Here is a 27,927-nt window from a genome sequence, read left to right as displayed (position 1 = left end):
CATATGTGCTTGACATTTCAGGAGCTGAATTGCAGGCATTCTTTCAACCCACTGCCACTGCATCAATAAACCATACTTCTAAATGTTTTGGAGCTGATCTGAGCTATGGTCCACCCTCCCCTTCTCCCAATCCAGGAGATCATTACTCAGTGTCTTTCATGAGATATTGTCACCAGCTACATCTTCTTCTTGGTATCCAGAGAAAAATATACCAGGAAAGATTTATTGCAATGTAAGCCTTCAGTGATGAATCCTTCCCTCCTACTCCTCATAAGCAGATGTTGAAAACCTCCTAATCGCACACTGGGTGGGCTGCCTGAGAACCCTATGAAGATAGCTGCTGGAACAGACAAAGGAATCAGGACAAAAATTACATACAGGGTTAAATACAAATCAAGGACTTATCCACAGGCAACAGTTTGAGAACTATTAAATGACCTGGACTCTGATGTTATGAGAGAGAAAAATATATTCTCCCTGGCTACCCCTCCCCCCATCATGGATAAATTTTGAATATTCAGCATAACACCACTCTGCTTTTCTGAGTTTGATAATTTGGAATTGTTGACTGTATTGTTGAAATAGTTGCACCATGGGTTTCCACTATGCTGGCCAGTTCATTTTTATTCCCTGACTTAAAATAAAAAGTAAAGACTTCTTTGAGACAAGCACAACTCTTTGTTGACTACATATCTGCATCCATGTAGCCTTCTTGGCAGCAAATCAGAACTGCTTTGCCATTGCCTTCTTGTCAGATGTTTTTTTCAACTGCCCAGACATCTCTGGTAGTCCTCCACCCAATTCCCAAACTCTGCTTGACCAATATGGGGATCAGTCAAGTTTGTCTATTGCTGGGGCTCAGACATAGAATACTCATTCTCAAAACCCAAGGGCAGAGTAAGTGAATGTATCTATTCTGGAGTAAGGGAAAATATTTGTACAATTTTATAAAGAACTGCTATCTAGTTGATACCATTTATCCACCCTGACCATGAGATGATGATGATGATGATGATGATGATGATGATGATGATGATGATGATATCTGTTTTAGTGCATTCCTTGAGGGAAGGAACATGTTCATCTGAATTCTGAAGACCTATGACCAGTACAAAGAATTATGTGTGTAAAGAATGTGGGGCCCACATATGTCAAGAATCACCTGCTTTCACACAAAGAAGACCAACATTTCAAGCTATCTACTGAAGCTGGGCTGTTTCTCCCACCAGTGAATGTGGCAAGTGCTGTACAACAGGCAATCACCATCACTGAGGCAGTAAAAAGCTTGAAGAATTACTCTAGGGCAGTATTCCTCAACCTTGGCCACTTGAAGATGTGTGGACTTCAACTCCCAGAATCCAGCCAGCCATTCTGGGAGTTGAAGTCCACATATCTTCAAGTAGCCATGGTAGAGAAACACTGCTCTAGGGAGATCTGCCTTTCCCTTATTCTTTAATTTCATTTATTAGGTTAAAGCATTTTTTTAAACTTCCAAAGGATAATTGAGTAAAAGAATAATGATATGTTTTATTGCTAAACTTTCAGTTGAATCCTCTATTTTGTTTTGAATAATAACTAATTTTGTTAATATTTTCTTTTTTACTGGCAAGTCTGGATTTTAAAGTGGATATACTTTTTATTGACAAAAAGTGAAGCCCCTTGAAGTATCATTGATTTCAGTGGGATTCTCAAGTTCCATTTGGCTGTTGCAATTATATTTTATCTTCGTTTGTTATTGCAAGAGGTAATTGCTCTGTTTACCTCTTGATAACATTAAAAAACAGTTAGGCATAATTTGCCAGAGTCAATGATCTCTCAAATTTAATTTGACTTAAGAGTTCCTATTAGTGTGCTATGAAAGACATATAGCAACTACCTTGGAAAAGAATATTCAAATATATGTGTATAAAACTTCTATATCTTGCTTGAATCATTTCCTCCACCCCAATGTAGTTGCCTCTGCCAAAGGATAGGTGCCAGTTAGAAACGAGAAGAGAATGAAAGCAAAGTTCATGAGTAATTTTGGCTGCCCATGAAGACAGATTAAATTGCAGCAGGTGCCTTAAAAAGTCAGCTATAGAAAGCATGACATTAAATAATACGTGTTTGGGACACAGCTGATGGACAGATTTCATGAAGTCAACAGAAAATGCAGTCCAGGGAAGAAAAGGATATCCTTGCTTAATTTAAAAACAAACAAAAAACCCAAAATCCTAATTCATTAAATATAAGAATCATATTATTTTTCAAATCAAGGGCTAAAGCAGAGCATACAACCTTGAGATATTCCAGGGCCATATTTCAAAAAGGACAGGTATGATCAGGACCAAAACTAAATTTAATTTCACATTATTTCCATTAAATTTAATTAAAGTTAAATGATGTTGATGTGATTATCCCCCAGTCATGTATTTACATTATTGCATAATTTACATGCCTTTACATTAAAACCTGGTAACAACTTTCTGAGGTCTCTGGAGGCCTGTGCTCAGTTTTCGGCAGTTATTTTTATTATCAGGTCAGTGAAAGTAAAGCCAAGTAGGAAGCCTATACCCTCCAGATAGTTTGGATGTCAACTCCCATCAGCCTCAGCCAGCCAGACACACATACAGACACACATACACACAGACATGTATATAAAGGGACAAGCAAGAATATTTAACATCTGTGCTATTGCAGCTGACTGCTTCTTGGTTTCCTGATAGAATGTACGATTCTGATTTCAGCCAGATTCCGATTTCAACCAGTAAAGCTAATAATGCTCGCTCACAGATACCACTGTGCTGTATTCAAGATATAATCTTTGTACCCTGGAAGACTGTAAAAAATAGACAGACCTTTCACTCTTGGCTTCCCCTGACAAAGACCTTAACTTTGCATTATATGCGTCCCAAAGCCAATGCATGGCTTATCTTCTAGAGATGTTGTAACAAAGGCATCAATATTCATTCTGTGGGTGTGCATGCATTAATTTATGGAGATATGCTTTGAAGTGCTTGAGAAAGGAGCGATTTCAAATTTAAAACAAAGCCACTCAAGAGAGGGAAGGATTTTTCTAAACTGTTCATTGAGAGATTTTCAGTTATGCAAACAAACAAGGAAATGGATATGAATGTTGGCAGCCACTGCAGCTACATTTCTTTGCATGGTGTAATAATGCAGTGCAAGACTAGTGCTCTTTTCTACCCCATTCTAAGCCTTTGTATGATCTCTTATTCAAAAAGGACTTACTCATGGACACATCCCTGAAAAACTGCACACCTTTCACATTTACCAATGTGGGTCAATTTAGCAAAAATAGATCAAAGTTATATTGAATTTTAAACTGAAGGTGTGTATCTAAATAGTTAAAGTGCACATTTGTATGTAGACGGTCTCCAGTACAATCCCAGTATATTCATACAGGACTGGGAAAAAATAGCCCAAGTATCAGTCCTCAAGGTAGATCAGACCAGGTAGGCCAGTACTTTTATTTTAAAGCTATAGTATCAGAATCTTGCAAGTTTGAATGCACTGCCCCCCTCCCTCTCTTTATCTTCCTGAGAACTAAGAAAGGGCTTGTCTGAGATGTTTACTCATGTTACATTCCTGCCTGGACTCAGTCCTCTTTTCTCTGACTGTTGTCTTGGTAGCGGCTCTTCTTCCTGTCCCTCATGGCCTCTACACCAACCCTCTGCCCTGTCAGTCTAAAGCAGTTTTCCAAACCTGTCTGCTTGTCAGAGGTGGACAAGAGGCATCATCTCTTGCCACAATGGCAGGACATACTGGCTGGCAATGGTGAGAGCTATTAAACAGACTGAGCAATGTTCTAACTTGGTACTCTTAAATTTTGATAATGATAACCAGGGATGAAATGCTTGCTCCCTGGTAGCTGCACCAGTGCCTCCTTAAAAGAACAGCTAAAATACAAAACCAGTTAGAGCATTTTGTGACCTTGGTACATTGATCTGTTATTGATAAGAAATTAACAACTGAATTAAACACAATGAACAGGGTTACTTCTTCCTAATTTGTTGATGGATGTTCAGGTAGTCCTTGTTTAGTGACTGCTTTGTTTAGCGACCATTTACAGTTACAATGGTGATGAAAAAGTAATGTTATGACCAATCCTCACATTTCTGACCTTTGCAGGTCTATAAAGCAAAAGAAAACTGAAGTAAGATCGTAAGCATAATCACGGTTTCACTTAGCAACCACTTTACTTCACGACTGAGTTGCCAGTCCCACTTGTGGTTGCCTGTATAATCTGTAGCTGTTTTGCAGCCTTTGAAGGCCTGTTTTGCAGCCTGCTTTTGTAGTCAAGATTTTCTCTCTTCATCATTAGTACTGTAGTCTTTGCAGTAGCCATCATTCCTAGAATATAGCTACCAACAGAGCCACTGATACCTTGAGAATGTCAACTGTCGGTGCAATATCCATGGTTGGGAGGACTGCTGGCTGACCATGAAGCCCTTTCAGAATGGCTATCAAAGAAACAACTGAAACTGCCTCTACAGGTCTGTGAATCTTAGTTGCTCAGAAAACACTCTGACTGAGGTGGGAAGGAGGGGGAAGGAGAAAAAAAGAGGAAGTATCTCCATTATTAACATCAGGAAAGCAATCATGAGTGCTGGGTTGCAGGTCAAAGCTTCTTTCTATTCCTTAGCAATCCTGTGCCTGAATGAAACACACCTGGGGTGGATGCGGTGTGTAATAGAGAGGAATACTCTTGATTATGCCTATGCTACAGAAGATGACTTATCTGAAAATCTTTTCCCAGATCTGGATTAGAGTTTAGGTTGCTATGGGACACTTCATTGCAGATCTATCTCTTCTTTCAAAGAATTCAACAGAAGGACCTGACATATTATTTTAACAATCTACATGGGAAGCATTTCATTTCCAGCTACCAAATGAGCTGAACCAAGGTCAACATGCTCAAATATCTAGGTAGGCTATAGAACACTCTCAAGGGAGAGCTTTCAGTTCTATAAATCAAACAAGAACTTTTGAAGTAATTTCTCTAGCTGTCTGCCCTAGCTATTTGAAAACACAGTGCTATCTCTGAGCAGATTCCTGAGAGCCGATTATTTAGCCTGGGTTTCAGCAATGGTTTGTTGCATGCACACACTGTGATTTTTAATAACGTAGACTTCATTTTTAAAAACAAGCAGAGCAAAGATAATTGCAATTTATGCCACTTGCTGTGAGGAAAAATATTTTAATGTAAACTTAACCAGAAGGACAAAAATGTCCTAACTGATTTTGATAATTACCCTCCATAGGTACAGTATGGGGCTACACCCATGACATTTTGGGCCATCTTGTTAAATTTGTGTTAAAATGTGCCAGTTGGCATTCATGTAGATATGCACACATATTTATTTGTGACCATTATTTTTCTGTAGCCATGCCTGAAACTGGCAATGTTTCACTGTTTGGTTGCACAAATAAATGTGTCCACCAAGAAAAGCATGTTATTATTTGCAATAACTTCCATGATGACAGATTCGTAACATCCAGCATTTGTTGTTACCTATGTCTGAGAACCCAACACAAGAGCCGTGGACACCTATTTGCCTGCAGAAAGCCAAGGAAAGGGAAGTTCCTATTTGCCTGTAGGAACTTCCCTTTCCATGGCTTTCTAGCCCTCCTGATTTTTTTAAAAAGGTTTTTCTTGGGAGAACAGAGTGCTGCAAATGTCACTTGTATTACCAAGAATCCCTCTGACTCATTATAATACCCAGAATAAAAATGGCTGGTAGCTGTAACTCAATGTGCTCTTTCAAATTTGCCAGGTACCTTGAAAAAGGGATGCTGGTGGACAGAAGACAATGAAGTAGGGGTCCAGTGCTGATTGTGGGGAAAATCTCAGGGTACTGGAGAACAAAGGAAGAGTTTTGCTTGTGCTGTGCATCTCTCATTGTGTGTGTGTGTTTAAATGCAATGTTCACATGTGCTCTGTGAGTTGTTAGTTTTGGTATAAAATGGGGGAGTATGTTTTATTTAGGTTTTATGTAGGTAGGTATGTAGGTATTTTTTTGCCTGGCTGTTGTTGTTGTTTTCCCTGTTGGTGTATGGTGTATATGTTGTCACATATTTCTGTGCTTTCATGGCTAGATATACTCTCTGGCTTTGGGGGCTCACACTGATCCCTGGTATTCATTTATGAGCTGCCTTCTGAATAATGGGCACCGAAGCAGAAATTATGGGTTGATCATAAGATCCACAAAAATCTGAGCTCCATTTTACTTCTGTCTTGGACAAATTCTGAAGCAAATTAGTTTTCTTTAGCCTCAAGGGGTTAACTGAGAAATGGAGCAGAGAAGGAGGCATATTTTGTGACTGGCATATTGTTATTTGTGTGTATGATGTTCACCATAACAGTTGTGTAGAAGTGGGAAACTCTTCCTTCCATGGCAGCCATGTTGTGAGAGCCTCCATTACATCTCTCAACATTCCAGATACTGTATGTTCATCACTACAAAAATGTTGGGGCTCCTATTTCACTGATAACTGATATAGTGGCTGCAGGGAAGGAAAGGGAAGCACAACTCTGGAGGGAGAGGGCAAGCTATGTTCTGCTAAACCATATTTTGGCATAATATGCAAACAGGGTCATTGGCTTCCATGTCATGTTGATTTAGCAAAATCTACATCCAAAAGTCGGCAAGGTTCATTTGGCCAAGGGAGAAATGCTCCTACACTATGTATGTATATGTGTGTGTGTGTGTGTATGTATGTATATGTATATATGTAGAAATGTTCTAAATATGTTTTAATTATTTGAGGTATATATATGTACCTCGACTAATTAAAGCATACATTAAAACATTAAATCCTTCCATATGTAATACAATAAAACCACAATGTCAGATGAATAATGCAGAGTCAGCAAACATTAGACTTTCATTGGAAATCAAAAGCATTATGTCTTTGCTTGACCAGCATTAATAAGCCTAAGGGAATTCTGAACAATTGGAACAACTACCACGAAGTTATTATACCTGACCAGGAGAAACAGACAAATTATTTAATGCTACATTTTGAAAACCAATGTTTTTGTTCATTTTTTTTATGCAATCGAGAAATGCACACATTAAAAAAAAAGGCACTCAAGACATCTGCAAACAAAAACCACACGTATCTGGGAAAACCGCATTGAAAAGGCATATAATGAATTGCTCATCTAAACACACATAAATATGCCTTTAATAACTGCATATTTAAACCAATTACAAGGATGAAACAGGGAAGAATATACTTGTACTTTTAAAAAACCTGAATGAAATAAAGAACAAAACAATTCCTGCTCCTGACCCCAATGGTAATAAAAAGATCGTACTCAAAATCCATTTTAATTGCATTGCTGCTTGGTTGGTTCCAAAGCCTTGAAAGATACTAAGGTCTCTTCCCAAAGCCTACCGTACATAATACTTTTACAGAACGTCAAGGACAAAGATCAAAAGCCACAATGTTGCTAACTATCATTCCAAAAACTAAAGTAGTATATTTAAAAGGAAGTACTAGATGCCTAAAGAGAAATCATTCCAATATTTTACTTTTAAAGATTTATAACAGTTCTTGAAATAATACATAGGTTAGTGGCTTTGAACTTAATGGATAACCTCAATCTATTTCATGAAGGCTGCCTGTGTCCTAATTTGAACATCTTTGAAACTAATTAATAATGTTTCTTTATATACGTAGGTTCTTCAAAAATATGCCAATCATATGCCCTAAGGATTTTGGTGATGACCCTTTTAAACAATTCCCCATATGATTCTGTGGTAATTTAACAGTGGTACTTTTGCAGACTTTTTAATAAATTGTTCATGATTTTGCAAGGCTAGCAACACTACTGTATGTTGTAATAACTTTTCATCCTTTAATTTTTTGATTCAGTGCATGTGCTCTTTCACATCTAAAACATTAACAGTGAAGTTGACTCTAATCATAAGTCTGCTTTAAATAATAAATTTAGCTATAAAGAATAAGGATAGGATCTTTCACTTTTTATAAAAATACAAGGATCAAGCATTGCATATCAACAGTATAAACAAATTTCCCAAAAACATTTTTCAGATGAAAAAGCCAGTCTTCCTCATAAAAAATCTTTAAACTTCCAAGCAATTTAATAGATGCAATTTTATTGTAACACACATACACAAGCTAGTGGATTTGCATTTCAAGTTATATGTATCTTTAACCTGGTGTATGAAGGCTGCCTGCATTCTAATTTTACCATATTTAATTAATAGTGTTCTTCATATACATCACTGTTTTCCCAAGGCCCAGATTTATAATAAATTATCTAACTGCATCAACAAATGCAGCCTGGAAAAGGAAGAAGACATGAGGGAGGAAGATTAATGGATTTTAAAGCAACCTACAACATCTCTCTAGCTTTTTACAAAATAAGTGATGCATATTACAAGTCTGCTTAGAACTCTGGCTGGAAAACTGAAAATATTTTTGCAAACGTGCTCATAATGCTGAATGAAACTGTAGGAAGTTCCCACCCATCACTCCTTAAATCATGTTTTAATAAGAAGAAGCCATTTTTGGAACCCTGAAATCTTACCCCTCAGCACTTATTTTTTTATAAATTCCATTGAATTTCATCCTCTCTTCTTTCTACTCAATTAGCACTTTGCTCTGTTCTCCCTCTTGGCAAAGTGCCCTTTTTTTTTTTTTTTAGTATTTGGAAGTAGTAGAAAAGTCATCCTGGACTTCCAAGTGAAAAAAAAAAAAAGCCTTCTACACAGTGAGCTGGGAAATTATCTGAGCAGCATTTCTCACATTTACTAGCAGTACACGTGAAAGGGTGGTTAAAACAAGCAAGGAAAAGGAAAAGGGCTCTCTGGAGAGAAAAAAAGGTATATTTCTGAGATTATTTCCCAGTTTATAAATCAGAATTTTCCCATAACCAATCAAGTCAAATACTTTAACATTTTTACTTTACTGTTAATCTTGGACAAAGTTCTGGAGCTTGCTTATGCTGCAATCAATTAAATTACAATCAATTGTCCCAGAAAAAAGCTGCATAATTGTCTGTGTGGATTGTTTTTATGTGCATATCTTTTACTTCAGGGATGCATCTGGTTTCAGGATTTGGGGCAAAGTATTTGAAACTCCTTACAGTTTGGTCTTGATATTAGCTTCTGCTTTCTATCAAAAGGCAGACTCTGAGTAGCTTATGAGTAGACTTGGTAACAATATCTTAGACAGATACTATGTAAAGAAAGACCACATTAAATCAACATAATAAAAAAAAATTAATTGTTCAATATTCTTGTATTCCTACCATCACCAAGCAGTGTACTGGTAGTCATAAAACATTTCTTCTTGTCTAATTACATGACATCAAAACTAAATATAATGCAAACTAGTTGTAAGGCATGGAATGTACCATATACAGAAGACCATGTACAGTATATGCACAACGCATGTTATACAGTATATGCAATATTGTTTTCAATTATTTATTCTCAGAAGTTATTATACACATGCTATTTCATTAGAGAAACATAACCAATTATGGAAGACAGTGCATTTTGTGTGGGCTACATTGATCTTCAAGCATAACACTGAAACAGCATTCTAAAGCTTCAGATTTTTTGACAAGTTGTTTGTGTTTTATAGGCTGTAGTGTCAGCCATAAACCAACTGTTTTTAATTCAGAGGGCTCTATATGTTTAAAAAATATTTTCATTTGTGCTCAGTTGGTGGTATTAATATTTCTATTAATTTTGGCAAAGGGAGATTTGGAAACACTCTTGCATTTACATAAAGAATGTGGGAATACGGCTGTGCATCTCTATGTACATCTCCATGAGCACTGCAATACTTCCTAAGTAAGTAATAGCATTGCTTGAATATTGTTTTTAATGAAAACAGGAAAGCACATCTCTATCTGGGCCATGAACCGATGAATGTGGCTAAAGTTGAATGACAGACATTACATTGGATCAAGCTAAGAGAACAATACTAACTTTCTTAGAGAATTCCATCTTAAGGATGGAAGTACCCCTGGCTGACCTAGAAAAGGTCCTAAAATGTGGCATGGGATCAGCAGAGATGATTTGGAAGCTCAAGGATTGAGCCTTTATTTTCCCTTGTGATGGCACCAGTGAGAAGGAACAAATAAGTCTGGCCTGCCTGCCACTGCTCTCCCCAGGAATGCTCTGGAACAGGGAGGTGATCTATTTATTACCTCACCTTCACAAGCATCACACCCTGCAATCACCACCCCATCTTGGAACAACACCAGAATTTAGTTGCAATTGTCCCATTGATTTTTTAAATAAGGGAATAAAACAGTAAGTCATTTGTTACTTATGAACAGAATGAACATTCTTTTCCACCTTAGCATTAAGGCTGCTATGTTTTCTATTTTCAAAAGAAAAACAGTTTACACTAAAGCCAGTCACTACATTCTTGCAATATAAACAGAGTTATTTCTTGGCACCTGATATAAATTTTAGGTCCATGAGCTGTTCCAATACTGAGTGCCCAATGCAGTCTAGCTCCCTTCCCTCTAATTATTTGCACAAAAGGGGTGAACATGAGGTGAAACCTAAATTTATTTTGGGGAAGAGCAAATATTTTTTTTGCCACCTGCAGAATGTTAAAAAGACAAAATAATTAGAAATGAAAAAGCAACAAACCATCTTTTCTAAGCTTGGATGTCAAAATAAACCTGAATACAGAAGTTAATGGTTTAATCATTCAAAGAAAAAAAAAGATCTTCCACTGAATGTATAAATCATAAACATCTAGACCAATGACTTAATCCAACCCAAAGATAATGTGTGGACAGTTTGTCAGGTTCCTTCCTCTTTTTCTATGGTGTTGTGGGGAGGTCAGACAAACATGATATAAGGTTATATGAAGCATTAAGCTCATGAAGCTGCATGTCAATCACATCTAGCAAAGGAGCATCTATATAGATCAGTAGCAGCATTTCAGAGTTTCAGGCAAAAGGTTTTCTAGCTCCATCTAAAGACACCAGTTATTAAATCTGGGATTTCGGCATGAGATGTTCTCAGATCACTGATCTGCCTCCATCTCTCCCTTCCACAGAAAACTTGGAGCTCATGCTCACTGACTGGGAAGAGTGGAGAGAGCTAGATATATGAAGGCACGTATATATACATGTTTGTTATTTCTAATACCAGGCATGATATGGCTGGTGGCTACTCACAACACTGATAGTGGAAGAGATGAGATTCTATCATGCTACTTGGGCATTCTGTAATATATAGCTGCTATAGCTTAAAGAATCACATTGCATCAGAAGCTTTACCAACCTGGAGCCTCCAGAAAGGCTAGACTACAAATTCCAGAATTCTTGTTCAGTCGTTAAATCGTGTCCGACTCTTTGTGACCCCATGAACCATATTGCGCCAGGCCTTCCTGTCCTTCACTGCCTCTCTGAGCTTGCTCAGTTTCATGCTCACTGCTTCAGTGATGCTATCTAACCATCTCATCCTCTGCCGGCCCCTTCTCCTTTTGCCTTCAATCAGAATTCTTAGCAAGCTGCTAGGTATGCTGCTAGCAATTGTAGAGACTGCAGCCAGCTTAACTACCAAGTAACCTGCTGTTGTGTGAGCTGCCCCAGCTCCCAGTTTCTTTCTGGGTGCAATTCAAGGTGCTGGTTATCACCTTTAAAGCCCTACATGGCATGCATCCAGGCGATTTGCTGGATCACCTCTCCCTGAGGGAATCTTCCCATTCTACCAGCTTGGACAAGGGGGCATGCACCAGGTCCTTTCCATTAAATGTTGCCACCTAGCAGTGTACTTTTTCTGTAGCGGCCCTGTCCAGCGAAACACCCTCCCCCCCGGGATTTGGCCCCCCCACACTTTTAGACTTCCAGAAGGCCATAAAAAGCTGGTTGTTCCCTAGCATTGGGATATGGTGAGGTTGGAGCCTGGAGATTTTATTTGTTGATGTATTGGATAGCGTTGTTGGGGTGTAATTAGTAATGTCATTAAGGTCTCTTTGAAACTTTTACATTTCTTTTTCTCAGGTGGTTTGCATGATAAGCTAAGAATTGGTTTCTTTGATAAGCCATAAAGGACCTCTCCCATCTGCTAATTGTTTATATCTAGAAATATTCCTCCTCCTCTCTCAACACAACCTCAACACAATCTCTCACATTAACTGATAACCTGTTTCAAAATCAAACCTTCATGAAAAGATTCACCTGAATGTACTTTATGGTTCTTTTTACTTAAGTAGTAACTGCTTAAGAAATTCCCTAAGTTAAATTCCAGGAAGAAATCTCATTATGTTCCATGGGACTTATCTTAAATATAGTATATAAATCCAAAACAATTAAAACTATTTATAAACTCAGAATGACATATAACACCAAATATCACAATTTGAGTATCCTGAGGTCTGAAACAACTGCCATATATGATTATTCTCGCTGGCATATAACTTACTGACAAAAGCATTCATTTGTTTCTTAAATTTATTGTGATGTTTGTGTTGGCCTGTTTGGTTGCATAAATAAAATAAAAAATAAAAAAAATGATAGAAAATCACAACAGAACAGAATCAGATAAAGTCAGTGAGCATCTCTGTTAAGTAAGAAGGCCTATGTTTCCTGTGCAGAAGTATTCTGGCTGTAGAAGGATTTCTTATAGCAGATTTCAATCTGACAAGGATTACAATTTAGAAGAACTTTATTTTGAACCTAACAGGTATAGAAAAGTGAAATAATGATACTTGAAGCAGAGAATTCAGAGATCACTGTGGATATGAAAATGCATTAAAGGCAAATATGAATTGTACCATTTAAAAACCTTTTTTAACCTTTTTCAAGTAACCTTTTTCAAGTAGTTAACAGAATCTTCCTATGCAAAAGAATCTATGGGACACATTCCATTTTACGCAAGCAGAAGCAAAAATGATGGACTGCAAGAGTGGAAAGCAAACGCCCCTTCAATTCTGTTAGGAGAATCAACTTCTGGAATGGAAACATAACACAGGATTCTCCCTATTTATTTAGCAGATTCTATCACAGCCCAGAATAGACAGCCAGTTTGGTGTAATGGTTAAGGCACTGGACTAGAAACCAGGAGACCAGGAGTTCTAATCCCGCCTTATGCACAAAGCCAGCTGGGTGACCTTGGGCCAGTCATATCCTCTCAGCCGTAGGAAGCAGGCAATGGCAGACCACTTCCAAAATCTTGCCAAGAAAACTTCAGTGACTAGTCCAGGTAGTTGCCAGGAGTCAATAATGATTTGAAGGCACACCCACACACAAAATCACAGTCCAGAAAGGTCATCCAAGATGGAGCAATCAAATCAAATCCAGGCAGACAGGAGCAGCTTAATTCTCAGCAATTGGGATCCTCAAGTTTAGTTCTCATTCTAGTAGTAACCTGAGTAAAGCCTTTACTCTATCCCTATGAGTGACTCCTCCCACCCCCAAAAAAGGGTTCAGACCTTGGAAATGCCTACAGACCTTGGAAACATAGAGGGGGTACTAAGACAGTTCAGGTAGAAAACAAGACCATTACAGAAGAGATTCTTGAATCCAGTGGAAGGTGGGGCGGAGGGGCGGGGAGTCTGAGAAAGAGACTTAAGTTGTATAGGCAAATTACTTTGGTAGGCTTGGAAGATTCTGGTTCATTACCTAATTAGATGTTTCCAGAAATCCAAGTGGTTCTTGTTTCCTGAGCTTACGAACCTCAAAGGGCTTGACCATGGTAAAACTTGCCCACTACATTGTATGAATTATCAGTGCATTGTCTAATCAAATATATTGCAGGACAATCTTCTGAAAAATCTTGCCCCAGCACTATCAAGGAGTTATACCAACAACCTTGAAGCCTGAACACAGATAGCCGAGTTCATCAAATCCCATCAATTCTGATACTGAAATTGAATTATTCATCTATAATTACTGTAATCATTACTATATCTGAGCAGTTCTTTGTTTTCTTTTTAAAAGCAACATCTTCCACTTATATTTTAGTGTTCTAGATTGAAAAAATTATCCAAAATAAATAAATAAGCAACATACCCTCAAAGCTTCAATCACAAGATCTCGTGCTTCCAACTCCCCTTCTAAAATACTCAGAAGCATTCTCAATTCTGATTTGCTGAGACTGTCCACATCAAACTCTCTTTTCTGCAAAATAAAAGTGAATCAATGAGGCACAACGAAGAGGTTTCACCAAATGAAGCAGTAAAGTAAAAATATTATCATTCCTGCAACAGGGTTCATTTATAAGTTTAGAGCAAGGAAAGAAAAATAGATATTGTCCACAAGAGTCAAGCATCTGTACTATAGCAAGCAAGAAATTGAACAAAAGTACCAAAATGATCAAGAAACTACAATGACTCATCAGGGGTTCAGCTCAACTTGAACAATATTTTACTTTTTCCTTCTCTATGTTTATCCATCAATAATAGTAGCTACATAGATGCAGATGTGTTTGAGAATGTCATATATTCTGATGGGTTCCTTTTGACATCTGTCCACCCCACAGTGGAAGGCATGGATTGATTCACATCTTACCTTCTAGGTTTTAAAGCTCCTAGAAACAGCAAGTAATCCTACTGCTATCAAACATTAATAAAGCTCTCAGTAAATACAGGAGCTAATCTCTGCTTTTCTTCCATGGAGGAGAGTATAGGGCATACAGTACATATATATATTTCAAGTCACCCTGTTTCTAAAAAGTAGGTATGCAATTTGAGGCCACATGAAGATCACAAAACCCTTAGATGTAGCCATAGTGATAATTGCCAAATATTACCAATTTGTAATTTTAATATGACAGAAGAAGAAATACAGTGTCATACTAGTTAAATGTAAATGAAATGAATTCATATTTACATTTCTTTTGGTCCCACCCACCATTTTGGAGCATGAGGTCTATGGCATGCTACTATAAAACTAAACAGGGTGTTGGCAAGGATAATGTTGCACATCTCTGTTTTAAAGAATATTCTAAGGTAATAGATTTCTGTGTACATCCAAGGTACTTTCCTACATATTAAAGACAATGTCAACGTTGGAAAAATGTAGCAAGCAGTAGTGACCATATATTTTGGCTGGTCATCCAAGACAGAGAAGATTTGAACTTTTTCAAAATCACGGTGCCTAAAAGGTTGGACCTCCTCCTATAGATTTCCCATATTGCAATTCCTGACTTTGGCTGCCATCACCTTAGGTATCTTCTGTCCCCAAAAGTGCCTATCCCTGAAATATTTATTTATTTAAATATGTACCTCCACCATTCTGATTATATAGGCACTCAAGGCAGCTCCTAACCTCTCCTGCTGATTTGTTTGAGTCAGTGAATGGGAAAATAAAAAATTCTGCCTCAACAACCTTCTGCCTTGGCTATATATGTGGTAGAGCATCTTCCATTAAATCTGCCTTCTTTATATTAGCAACTAATGCCAGAATTCTTATCTGATTGATTTCCTGGGTTTTACAAATGCTACAGAACAGTCTGTAATGAGATAGGCATTTATTTCTTTATTATAGTTCTTTCCTACTTATTGTTCTAATTTAAAACTACTTGGTTAATATATATTGTCTGGGCTTGTCTCTTTCCTTCAACTGTTTTGGTAACATGGTATTTTAAATGTTGGGGGGGAAGGTGGGGAGGAGCAGTAAATCAGAGTCGAAGCTTCCCTTGAGTTAAACATAAAAGAGATTTTTTTCAAGATGAAATATAAGATTTTGTAACTGCTAGAAGATTATTCCATTTGCATGTTCAAGTAAGAATAAACTTATCACTTACAGTAAAGTCAATCCAGTTCCATTACACTTTGATTATATTTTTATTTTCTCACTACTTATATTTGTAATTCAACGTTTTTAAGTAGAGTGGTTTAAATCTCATATTCGTATTGATTGATTTCCTGGATGTTACTTGTTCACATAAGGATCAATACCCCATATACAATAAACAGTACATTTTATCAAGTTGATTTTAACACACATCTTCAATCTTAAACTGTCCACATGTCCACTGTTGCTCACTACCAATGGTTTTTTTTTTTAAATCTATTGATCAGGATTTTTTTGATCAGCTTTCCCTAGTGCAAGGAGGAGGAGATGGAGAAGATTTATGGTAAGCAGTGTGGAGCAAAGTTTAAGATAGGTAGCCAGGGACCAATATGCTGTAAAGTTTTGGCAGTTCACATTTTAAAGCTGGCCAAAAGCATATTTATGAAGAACATCCTCTGAGCGATCTTTTATATCTTAAATTTGCCTTTTACCTAACTTTTGGGGGGGATGCAGCTGAATCAGAATAATATTAAAAAGAGTATTTTTAACAGATACTGAATTTCAAAAACAAAGTAAAAGGTCTACTACTGTTTGTGAGAACCCGCAATGCTCAATTCCCAATAAAGATGATCATGTCTACTTTGTCAGGAAACAAAAATCCTTGCAAGCACACTATTGAAGAAACTGTGTGGAAATAATATCTTGGTTAGGATTAGTATTATATATACCATGCTGCTATCCAGCAATGGTGTATTCAAGGTTTAAATATGTTTGTAAATACTGTATGAAGACTTCACAGGGTCTTTGTTCCAAGGATCATATATCCGTTGGCAAGAAAATTGGGAAAACCACATGATAGACATTTGCAAGCTTAGAAAGTTTAATCACTCGCAAACATATACATTTTCTGTTCAAACAGAAAAAAGTAATGTGGGTAGACATTTTCCTTTGAGTTTCTTGTTTTTTTTAATTTGTAATCTACTGAAAAACATTATCTTGCCATTTCCGTTTAGATTGGACTTAAAAAATTATTTGTTTGATTTGTATAGCCACCCACATACACAACTCTGGGCAGCTCACACAGTTAAAAATCCCCCCCCCCTTCAAAAACAAATACAAAACCATTTGTATTGGTCATGCTTGATGGCATTATTTAACATGACTGAATGGCATCCAGTAATTAGTAGTAAGATCACTAGGAATGAAGCTTATATTGCTAAGTAAAACAGTATAAAGTGTCTATATTATTGTAAAGAAATAGGAGCATACAGTATATGAGAAAACTGCATAAACAGTTTAACAATATAGTCTTATAATGTGTACCCAGAAGTAAGTCTTATTGGCCCTGTTCCTATAACTCATGACCCACCCAGTCCAATCCTCTTACCAGTGGTTTTGGCAGCACACAATTACCATAACTGAGTCAAAAATCACAATTTCTGAAATCACTCTCTCCAGGAAGTGTCTGCATCCCACAACCTCCTACACTAAAACAGTTCTGCTAAGATTTCATGGCATCATCAACCCCTTCCCAACTGATCACGGGGGCAGTGTAAGGGCTGAGGCTGGGAGGAGGCCAACAATTGCAGAGTAAAGATGGTGATTATGTAAAAATATCTCAACCATCCAAGACCACTAAGTGATCCACTTAATATTTGTTAATTAGGAAGAGTGGGAGAAAGAAACCTAGTGTTTAACCCCCTGATAAAAACATATGTGCGTCTCTAACATCTTTGCACTGTAGTGAGCAATCAGTTTGGACGCGTCATTCCTATATACAAGAAAGATTGTTTAGCTGTGTAAGAGCTGGTGATAAAAGAACTGAAAACAGATCCTTAAAAATCTATAGGGCTTCAGAAAGATGGAATCTACAACTTTTCTAAAATATTGGAAGAAAAAAATTGCATTCGCATAGATATTTATTTGCATATTTTAAAACATTCATTTCAAAATCTACATTTCTAAATACACTTTGACATCTTTAACTTTTATTTTTACTGGAATGTTTATGAAATGGAACATTTTAACTCGATCAGAACATTTACCAAATGGAAAAGCTGATGGATAACTTAAAGCTGACTTGCACATCAGCCCCGGAAATGTAGATTGAATCATTTCACAATTTGCAAAGATCAAATTTCACAAGCCTTTTGATTTCAAGGACCCAAGTTAATATGTCTAGAAACCTAAACATACTTACTCGGGAGTAAATTTTGTTGGACTCTGTGGAAATGACTTCTGAATAAACCCATACAGAATTTTACTGCATTAGCAATAGAAATGATCAGACTTGCAGTCGACAACATATGGAGGGCACCACGTTGCCCCGCTCAGAGCCAAGACAGCTGTATCAACAAATGCACAGGATCTCTAGCCTACTCTCTGCAGGGACATGTATTTGCTCTTCTTGTCTTTCAGCACCCTTTAAATTTTTTCCCTTCATGTTAGCTTTTGGGTGATTTGTGGTACTATAATACTGGTTGTATTTCACTTTTTGATAAAAATGTATTCTGTTAGGCTGGTATGTAATATTTTCTGTATTACTGTGTTTTAGTTGTGCAGCATTTTATGTGATATAGAATATTCTATGCCGAAAAGCAATCAATATTTGATAAATAAATATATAGATATGGTTTCATTAATAACCTGATGCCTCCTGGTGACACCACTGCCAAATCTTACAAACATACACAAATTTATTTTATGATAATATAACTGCACCCATTTGACAGTTAAGTCCTGCCCATTCTATTAGTATTGTATGGGGGTAATAATTCAGTTGGCAGATTATGATAATCTTTGAAAATATCTCACTCAGCGGTTTTATTCATGTTTGCTCAGTAGCAAAGTCCATTAACTTCAATGAGTTTATTCCAGTCGTGCATGTACATGGATGGCGATATGAGCTTTCTTCTCATAGCAACCTAGATTTGTCCACAGTTTATTAGTGGAGAGAAGTCTGGGTCAACTCCCTTAATATGCTACATAAATGACACATTTCACATTACAAATCTGTAACAACATAATCATTTTAGATGGATAAAGAGTCTCCATATCCATGAGGAGAAACTGCCCACTTACAGCTACCAGATCTGGGTTGTAAAACTCCAGACAACCAGTGCATGACAGCAAAGAGAGTTTTCTTAATTTCTTTGCTTCCACCTTGTAATTGTTTAGATTAGGACAAGATTATTGCAAAATCTCTAATTCAGAGTCTATTCTGTCATCCTGAATTTCAGAACAGTAGATATCAGCTGCTTAAGGAGAACAAAATAAAACAAAAATTCTTCATTTTCCAAACCTATTCTTTTCTTGGATATCACTTTTTCCTAACCCCTTCCACCAAGTTCTTTGACAGGTCATTCCCAGGACTTCAGAAGTGGCAAGAGAGAAGAAGCTCCTTTGAAATTGCCAGAAATGTGTGGTAGGTAAAGTTCTTGAAAAGGAAAGTAGATGCATTTATAATAGCTCTTACTTCCTATGGGAAGGTCTGTTCCTGCTCTTGAACATCATTAAAAGCTCATTTATGTCAGAAAAAAAAAAATCAAAGTATGTTTGCAGCAAGCACTGCGCCAATATAACATAAGGATAACATCTGTGCTAGAATCAGCCTGCTTAAAAAGTCCCAAGCATGTTAAAAATTTAGCACTGCAAGGTCTTCATAAGAAATCTGAGAACCCTGTATATAAAGCTAGTAGATTTTAAAAGAAAAATCTGATAAAAACATTCAGTTAGACATTTTTACCCTTCTGCTGGTTCTATTTACATTTATAAACCATAGCATGAATAATATTAAACAGGTACGTTCTCAAGGTCACTGAACATTCAAGATTGGCTGTTAACTGCTTTGTGCTATCTTGTTATATTCACAATGAAGTAGAAAAAGAGAGTTTCCTTCCTCCGCCACACTCCTTTTAAGAACATTAAAAAAAAAAACACTGTGCACTGAGTAAAATCACTGGTCTATCAAACACAGTATCTTGGTAGATGCTGATGTTTCCTATCTGTAGTTTCTGGTAGCTAAACCAGAGGTCCTTTGCATATAAAATGTATCTGCCGAAAGGTATTTCAGTGCATTCTTCCTGGGAAGAGTAAGCACTAATCTGAATTGCATGTGTTAGATTAGGAGTGATAGCTGCAGTCAATGTACTAGTTAGAAAACAAGCACTCATGATATTTATGTGATAGGATAGATAGATAGATAGATAGATAGATAGATAGATAGATAGATAGATAGATAGATAGATGGATGATGGATGGACGGACAGATAGACAGACAGACAAAGAGCATGTTTGCTGGTGATTAATATAAAAACGTATTTACCAGATCTGAGTTGCAAAAACCTGGATGCCCACCAAATGGCAGGCTGGTGGCCCTATATTTGTGGAATATAAGAATATAACCTTTAAGTAGCTATTTACAGGTATTAAAATAAAAGAGAAAGGGGATATATAGTTTAACCTACCAAAGTCTCACCAGTGCAACTCTGTTCAGTGCAAGCTTATATATAAACTACATATAAAGCCCCTATTGCTAGATGACCTAATTAGGTGTTTCAAAGCAAGAGCAAAATCAAAACAGCACATCTGCTCTTCCATGGTGCAACTCTGTAATGAATCCAAAGTAGACATCAGATGTACTCCAAGTCTTCATGATGCTTCAAGTATACCGTAATATACTATCGATGTGTCAAGACCACCTTTCATGAAACCAAGATATATTATCTACAAGTCCATAACTATACACATTATATAAATGTCTGATGGCATGAATGCAGGAGGCAATGAGAAGATCACAATATTTTTGTCATTTCATTTAAAAAAAGAATGAAAAGTCTTGCTTTCTTCTAAAGTCGACTGACTGCTCTCCTGCTGCTTCCCGTATGAACCATGATTAGGGGTCATATTTGCAAGATTAACATGTGCAACCAACCTGTGTTGAAATAAACCATGAAACCTTATCAAGAGTTCCCTAATGAAGCTAAGTGTACAAATGCCATGAAAAGAAATGTGCCCATCACAACATTCTTGCAAAGGTCAACTATAGGATAGCATATGGTATGGTCCAGATTATGTTCTCAGTTCAATGCCCCTGTAGACTTGAACTCTGCTCTTCGTGAAGCAAGAATCTGCTGGAATTTGCTGCCATCAGATGCGATGTTGGCCATCCCAAAAATAGTTTCAAAGGGGGACTAGATAAATTAATGAAGGAAAGACCAGAATTGACTCCTACTCTAGATGGCTGTGTGCCACATTCTGAATTACAGGCAATATGTCTTAAATATCAGCTACTGGTGAATATCAGCAAAGAGAACTATCATTCTCCTGTTCATTCTTAGGAGTTTCCAAATGCATCGGACTGACCATCATGAGCCATAGCACGTAGGACCAGAAATCCCCTTCTTATATGTTCCTATAGTAAAATGGGTTCTAGAATATATGTAGAATTTACTGCAATACAATCAGATTCCGTGACAAGGCCCTAAGTGTGAGACTGTAAAATAAGGATCCCCAAGACAAGATCTGAAAAAAATGCAGTTCGCCAATCTGAACCATCTCCAAAGTGCCTTAAAAAAAGTTAAAATCCAGAAACACTTACAGTAACCTAATAGTAAATTAATCTAATGTAAATTAATTAGCATCAACCAGCAATGCCTGTGAATCCAGAAAGCAGCAGCTGTGTTATGTAATACAATGACTGAAACAATCCTTGGGCTATGGCTCACAAGTAGCTTCAGGCAGATTATTATATTCTTAATACACAATACAAACTGTGAGAAACAAGTTCCTGGAAGATTCTGTAGTGCGTAGCACAGTCGCTACATATGATAGTGCATATACATGTTTTGAAAGAAATTTCACATGGAAGGCAGCGGTAGCACGAGTTAAGAACTTTCCTGTGCAATGGGGCAATATTTAGTGTGGCTATTATTCAAGAAATGTGACTTCATGAATCACATGAAGGTAATCCTATCAGCCCAGCCAACATGGCCAAGAGCCAAGGAATGTGGGAGCTGAAGTCCCAAACCTCTGAAACACCAAAACTTGTTCACACACTGCCTATATGTAAAAATCGGAATCACTCTTGTATGAAATCCAGTTACTACTGTATCTGCCTCCTTATGGTCCACTCTACTGCAGATTCCCTAATGTCTTGTAAAAAGGCGACAGGAAGGCACCCAATTCGTGTTCCTTTTGAGAAGGCAGAATCTAAACCTGTGGCTTTCTGAACACCATGGGTACATCAACCCATTAGGACAGCTTCTAGAGATGCTTCTCTGAGAACATGGCTGAGAGCTTCATGTAGGTGTGAGGGGTGAATCATGCCAGCTGCCTTCATGTTTTCCCCTTGTCAGTATTACCATGGCAACAAAGCAGATACTAAGGTTTGTATCCCCCTCTCTCCCCCCCCCCATGCCAACTAAGCTTTGCTTATTTCAGGAAAACATAGAATGGGAAGAATTTTGGCTTCATTCCCAAATATGTCTATTAAAGAACTTTCCTCTTCACTCCTCTCCCAGTCATAAATTTCCTGCTGACATTCAAAGGCAGTTATTTTTTTCATAATATTCTATACATTTTTCCAGCAAAAGCCTGCCAACACTGTTGCTCAAACGTACTGGGTTCTGTTTTGTTTTCCCTTTACCAGTATGTTCTGAAGCAGTAGCTAGAATAAAACATTGAAGGATTATGAATTTAAAATGGAATTCTTATCCCAAAACTTAAATAACAAAAGAATGGTGCTGTTCAACAATAGTTGTTCCCTTGTTTATAACATGATTTAGTCTATGTTTTGGGGTTGTAAAAACTAAGCCAGATTTCAGTTCAATTGAAAGCCCAATGCTGGAAAGCTAACTGCTCAATTACAAATTAATTTGAGACCTGGGCAACAATGAAAATCGATCTGTTAATAAAGAAACCAGCTTTTCTTCTTTCTCAAACACAATAACTGTTTTATAGATCAGCCTTATGCACATTTAGTAAGATGGAAGTTCCGCTTGTGGCAATGAGGCTTTCTCCAAGACATGCACGCAGAATTGTTAACTTCTTTACAGCTTTTCCTAAAATGCAATTATGGCTACAACTGGATCTGTTTTTACATTAATTTATTGTCATAAAGGCACCAGTTGTAAGAATGAAGAGTCTTCCCTGATCAGCCTTAAAGCAGCAACCTTTTAGTAGGGAAATTTCCAGGGATTGGATCTAATGATACCTGATTGCTGATAGATAAATTCCCCATTCTTTGCAGCCCCCACGTTGGCTCCAGAGCATGGTAATCTTCTCCAGAACAGATTGGAAGATTTGCCCTGGGAGGGTGTGGGTGGGCTGCAGGGGCAGGAAAAGTCCCTTGTAACAAGCAGAAATCCATTTCCAAAGCTTGGGACTTAACCTTGGCTTCCTATATAAAGTATGTTGCTTGACTTAAAAAATGCAAAGCGTAAAAGCAGCCACATACAGGTTTCCTGCATTTGACTAGAATTTTAAACAAACCACTTTTCATACTGCATTGCTAATGATTATCTACATATAAGTTTAATTCATTCTGCAATTTGGGGAGGGACCTCAGTTTAGTTATAGCCCACATGCTTTGATCCCAAGTTCAATTACCAGCATCTCCCTGTAGGACTCAAAAAAAAAAAAAAAATCCTATGTGAAACCTAATCCTGCAGACAATAAGCAGTGATGGGCCAGGTGGACCGGACTAGATGGATCACGGGTTTACATAAGTATAAGGCATTTTCCTCTTTTCCTAGATACTTGAATATTTATTTTATGACGCTTGCCTCACTTTATGCAGGAACAACCGATTCAGCTGGGTAACTTTGTCTTGCCATCCCAGAATCTATTCAGCAGATCAGTATGATTTCAAGTAGTTTAAATCATTTTAATCAAAATATGTATATTGTAAAACTGAATAAATACAGTGAATTATATAAAAAAAATTAAACTGAGGTTTTCTTTTACACATTATCTCCAGAAATTATTTTTTCAAACAATCAGTACAGACATGTTGTGGATTCCACATTCCAGTTCAGTTTCTCAAATTCATGTATGTAGTATGAATGAGTATACACACATCATGATGTTCACATGCTGTGCGCTTCTACAGAAAACACTGGTGTGACCTACATTTCTTTTTGACTGGTTTTCTTTTCTTTCTTTCATTTATTTTTTTTTAATGTTGATTACAAAAAGAAGAAAAAAATACATAAAAGTGCTTTAACAAAAAAGTGAAAAAATACAACAAAGAAAAGAGTGTTAATATATCATTATAACTGTAAACAATTACAATTCTACATATGCTTATCTAATACAAATATTATTCAAGTACATATATATTTCTAGTAGATTTATATGACTATCATTTTTTTACCCTACTGTATTTTGTATAAATGAGTCCCATATTTCATTATACTTGTCCATACAAAGTCTACATCTATAGGAAATCCGCTCATAAGTGGCAAGTGCAATCAGGTCTTCAATCCATCAAGTGAATGGGACCATACATTTATCTTTCCAATGCTGCAGTATCAGATTTTTGGCCATAGTAAGGGCACAGAGAATCCATTTACATTGTCCAGATGTCACATTCCATGTACTAAGTATATCGTTCAAAAGAATATTATCCTCTGAAAAGTTTAGCTTGTGTTGCACAAACATATTTATATAGTCCACTACTTTCTCCCAAAATTTAATAAGTATAGGACATTGTAAAAACATATGCTTTAAAGAGGCATTGTCCTTTTTACATCTCCAACAAAATGCTATTTATGACAATCCTTTTCTATACAGATGTAGTAGAGTCCAATAAATTCTAAATATTATTTTTTGTTGTGTAAGTCATAGTTTAAGGTCCATTGACACTCTTGCTATAGAGGTTAAGACACACTTCCATTGTCTAGACAATATAGAAACCTCTAATTCTTTATTCCACTCATCCCTTAACATCTGCATATCAAACTGATTTATTGATAATAAACAGTAGTACTAATAGTAGGTTTTTTGGATTTAACAAGTTGTTTTAATATCTCAGGTATCTCAGAAGCTGAAAATGCTGCTAGTCCAAACAATGTTAACAAATGTAACTATAAATATTGCCATTGGGTTATATTCGATAGATGATATTTACCTCTTAACACAGAGTACACTAAAAAATCATCTTCATCATCTATCAGTTGGTCCAAAGTCAATATCTTTTTGACCGGTTTTCTGATCATCTCAATCACTGCCCTAGAGTTTTTGTCTAAAGGTCAAGCTCTGTAACCATCTTCTCATCAGACGTGCCCAACCTGCTTTCCCCCCAGATGTCTTAAGCTGTAAGGGCAGGATTTCCAGACCACACAGGAATCTGGGAAGTTGCTCTCCAACCCATCTGAAGAGAAGCAGACTGTGAAAGGGTGCTCTAAAGTTATTTTGCTGTTTTGTTTTTGTTTTCAGGAAGAGAAGAACCAACTGGAGCAAATGCAATAAGAATTCCAAAGAACAACCTCCATAGAGGGATATGGCCTCACTTTGGGTTACTTCCTCTCAAAGTGCTTAGCAAGCAATGCTAGTGAGAAATGTCTTTTCGAACTTATGGACAAGCAACACATACTGCTCAGCTGACAAGAAGGTTTTGATTTACAGCTTTCAGGGGAATAATCAAAGCATGGATTTTTCTCTGCAGTTCCACAGAATCGCCACCAGTTCAAATCAGCTAAGCAAGTGAACTAGAAATTGACCTAAGAATTATAGAATTATAAAGGGCATGCCTATAACATGGGGGGCGGTGGCGGTGGGGGGAGGGATACTAGATGGGAAAGACTGCCAAACTGCATATTTGATGAAGTAACAAAGCCTAAAATTATCTGTACTTTGGGGGATTTTGAAAGAGTACAGCGCGCTTGTATTCGCGTGAGAGAAAGCCTCTAGCAAAGATATGAAAAAAGATACTGTAGATCATTCCTGCTCTGCCACTTTGAAACGTGTGCGGGAGGCTGTACGGGGAAAAGAGCGAGGGAGAGCCGGAGCAGGCTGATTCCCTGTCTGCCTACAGGAAGCACCTTCTCTCCTACTAAACATGCCCTTTTCCAGCTGGAGGGATCCTGCTTCAAAAAGGTTAGGAATTCAAAGGCACCGCCGCGCTCCAGAATCTGGAAGGCTTCGCACAATATCCCAGGCTTGACGGGGCGGGAGAGGCAACGGTGAGGAAAGGGAAGGATCAGCGCTAGACAAGATGATGGAGGATCTGCCATTGACAGCTCCTTGAGACACTCCGATAACCCATCCACCCCGGCGGCACGGCAGGTTGGGGACGTCCCACAGCAGAGTCCCACTGGAAAGTACGAGGTCGCGTTGGCAGACCTACACACACCCCAGCCGAGAAACAATGGGGAGCCGCCAGGGAGAAACAGCCCGGGGTCTAGCCTTTTCTTCCGAGGAGACCCTCACCGGCCGCCCCTGCTGCCGGACAGATCGAAAGACCCCGGGGCAGGGTTACTGGAGGGGTTTCAGGTGCCCACCCATCTTTCCCAAAGCGCACTGTCTATTCCCCACGCGTGTTACAGCGCCCGGGATCGCCTCTCCAAACGGCTCTGAGTAGGGTCCCGCGCCCATCCTCTCTCCTGCTGGGATCGAGGCGGGGGTGGGGGTCCTCCTGCGACTGCAGGCCCCCCGCTCCGCGTTCTCGGTGGCTTCTCCTCCGCCCCAGGAGCGCAGGAGGCAGAACGTCCTCCAGGACTCGGGGCGAGCCAAGCCGGCGCGCTGTCCCCGCAGCCCTCGCTGGGCCCCGCGCGCCTTCCCTCGGTCCGTGCGCTCTGCCTCCCCAGCCCCGCACGCTGGGCGCGAAGCCTCCGAACACCGCCTCCCGCCTTGTTCCAAGCCTGCCCTCCGCGGCACGCCGATCGGGCTTGGCCGACCGGGAAGAAGAACGCGAGCTCGCCACCCCGCAGCAGCGCGCGCCTCTGCTTCGCCTACCGCTGCCGTCGGATCCTCACGACCGCTGGAGCCGGGCTCCCCTCTCGCTCCCTCCGTCGCCATTTTCCCACTGGCAGAGCGAGCCCCGACTCAGGGCAGAGGAGAACGGCGGCGAGCCGAGCGAACGGCGGCCCCCGCAGCAGCAACAGCAGCGGCACCCGCCGCCACCGCTTAACTCCTTCGGCCCCAGCGCGGAGCGCCTCCCTCCGGCCCCGAGCTGCAGCCCGGGGGGTGGAGCCGTTCATGTGTATTTTCCGTCCTGGTGTTTTTCACTACTGCTTTTATTTGAAATGGCCTCTCGAATGTCGGATAATATTATCCCCATGTCGGGTGTTTTGGGGTTATGTGACATGCTGCCTTGAGAAGAGGGACTTAAAAAGCAGCTACCAAACGGAAGACTCGGGCTGGCACGCTTAAGTCGCCGCAAAACAATGCTGACATAACACTTGCCAGTCGGTGTCCTAGTGCGTCCATTCAGAACCACTGGGTGCCAACGGCTGCTGTCCTGATTATGCGTGTGCAGCCTGTCATAAACAAAGGGATTTGTTTATCCCGCTGTCTTTGCTTCCCTTTCATTAGCTGGTGGACCACCATCCGCCAGTCAGGCACCACAGCAGGAACCAGGTGTGTCTTCCTGAAGTAAATCGTCCCTTAGCTCTAGGTTCCTTCTTGACCTGTATCCCCCTTTCTACACCCCATTTTGTTGTAGCTCAGATGGAAAAACATTTTTTAAAAAATGTTGCCATGGAAATCAGAAACATCACTTTTATTTAGCTTTTCCTTTCCTTTCCTTTCCTTTCCTTTCCTTTCCTTTCCTTTCCTTTCCTTTCCTTTCCTTTCCTTTCCTTTCCTTTCCTTTCCTTTCCTTTCCAGCAACAAAAGTAGGCATTCAGAGCCTTCCATCTTCTGTCTGGAAGAAAGATGGTCCCATTATGATACTATTTCAGCCTTGTGCTAAACCAGTATGGGCTATGGTGTTAAAGCATAATACTTCTGGTTGAATACACATATTCACCTCTATTGGTACTTCTGGTTGAGCCATTGAGGGCTCTGGTGCTACCAAGTAGACCACCCCTTAAATTCACCAGCTGCTGATTGATTCCAACCATTCTGAAGATGTAAAATGGCAACATCCATGTGTCATACCAACATGGGTAGACGTGTGCTTATGGCAGGGAACTATTTGCATGGAGCTACAGCAGAAATGCCTGAGGAATAGACAG

The 27,927-nt window shown here is 38.6% G+C and overlaps 1 protein-coding gene across 4 annotated transcripts in view; it reads right to left on the bottom strand.

Moving 5' to 3' along the window:
- CTTNBP2 (cortactin binding protein 2) overlaps positions 1 to 26,922 on the bottom strand; it is a 107,688-nt gene extending 80,766 nt beyond the window's left edge. For all 4 annotated transcript variants that reach the window (XR_003084100.2, XM_007422920.4, XM_025163193.2 and 1 more), the window contains exons 1-2: positions 26,705 to 26,922; positions 14,024 to 14,131 (exon numbers count right to left, since the gene is read on the bottom strand). Coding sequence is in view for 3 of the 4 variants with exons in the window: in XM_007422920.4 (XP_007422982.1) it covers positions 14,024 to 14,131; positions 26,705 to 26,767 (171 nt within the window). In the remaining variant the exon portion in view is untranslated. The remainder of the gene's footprint in view (positions 1 to 14,023; positions 14,132 to 26,704) is intronic.
- Positions 26,923 to 27,927: the final 1,005 nt, after the last annotated feature.

This window comes from Python bivittatus, unplaced genomic scaffold (assembly GCF_059951505.1).
Source record: "Python bivittatus isolate LINGU-HERP-01145 unplaced genomic scaffold, Pbiv_v1 ctg000330_np1212, whole genome shotgun sequence".
Lineage (NCBI taxonomy): Eukaryota > Metazoa > Chordata > Lepidosauria > Squamata > Pythonidae > Python > Python bivittatus.
This window is presented reverse-complemented; position numbering and strand designations above follow the sequence as displayed.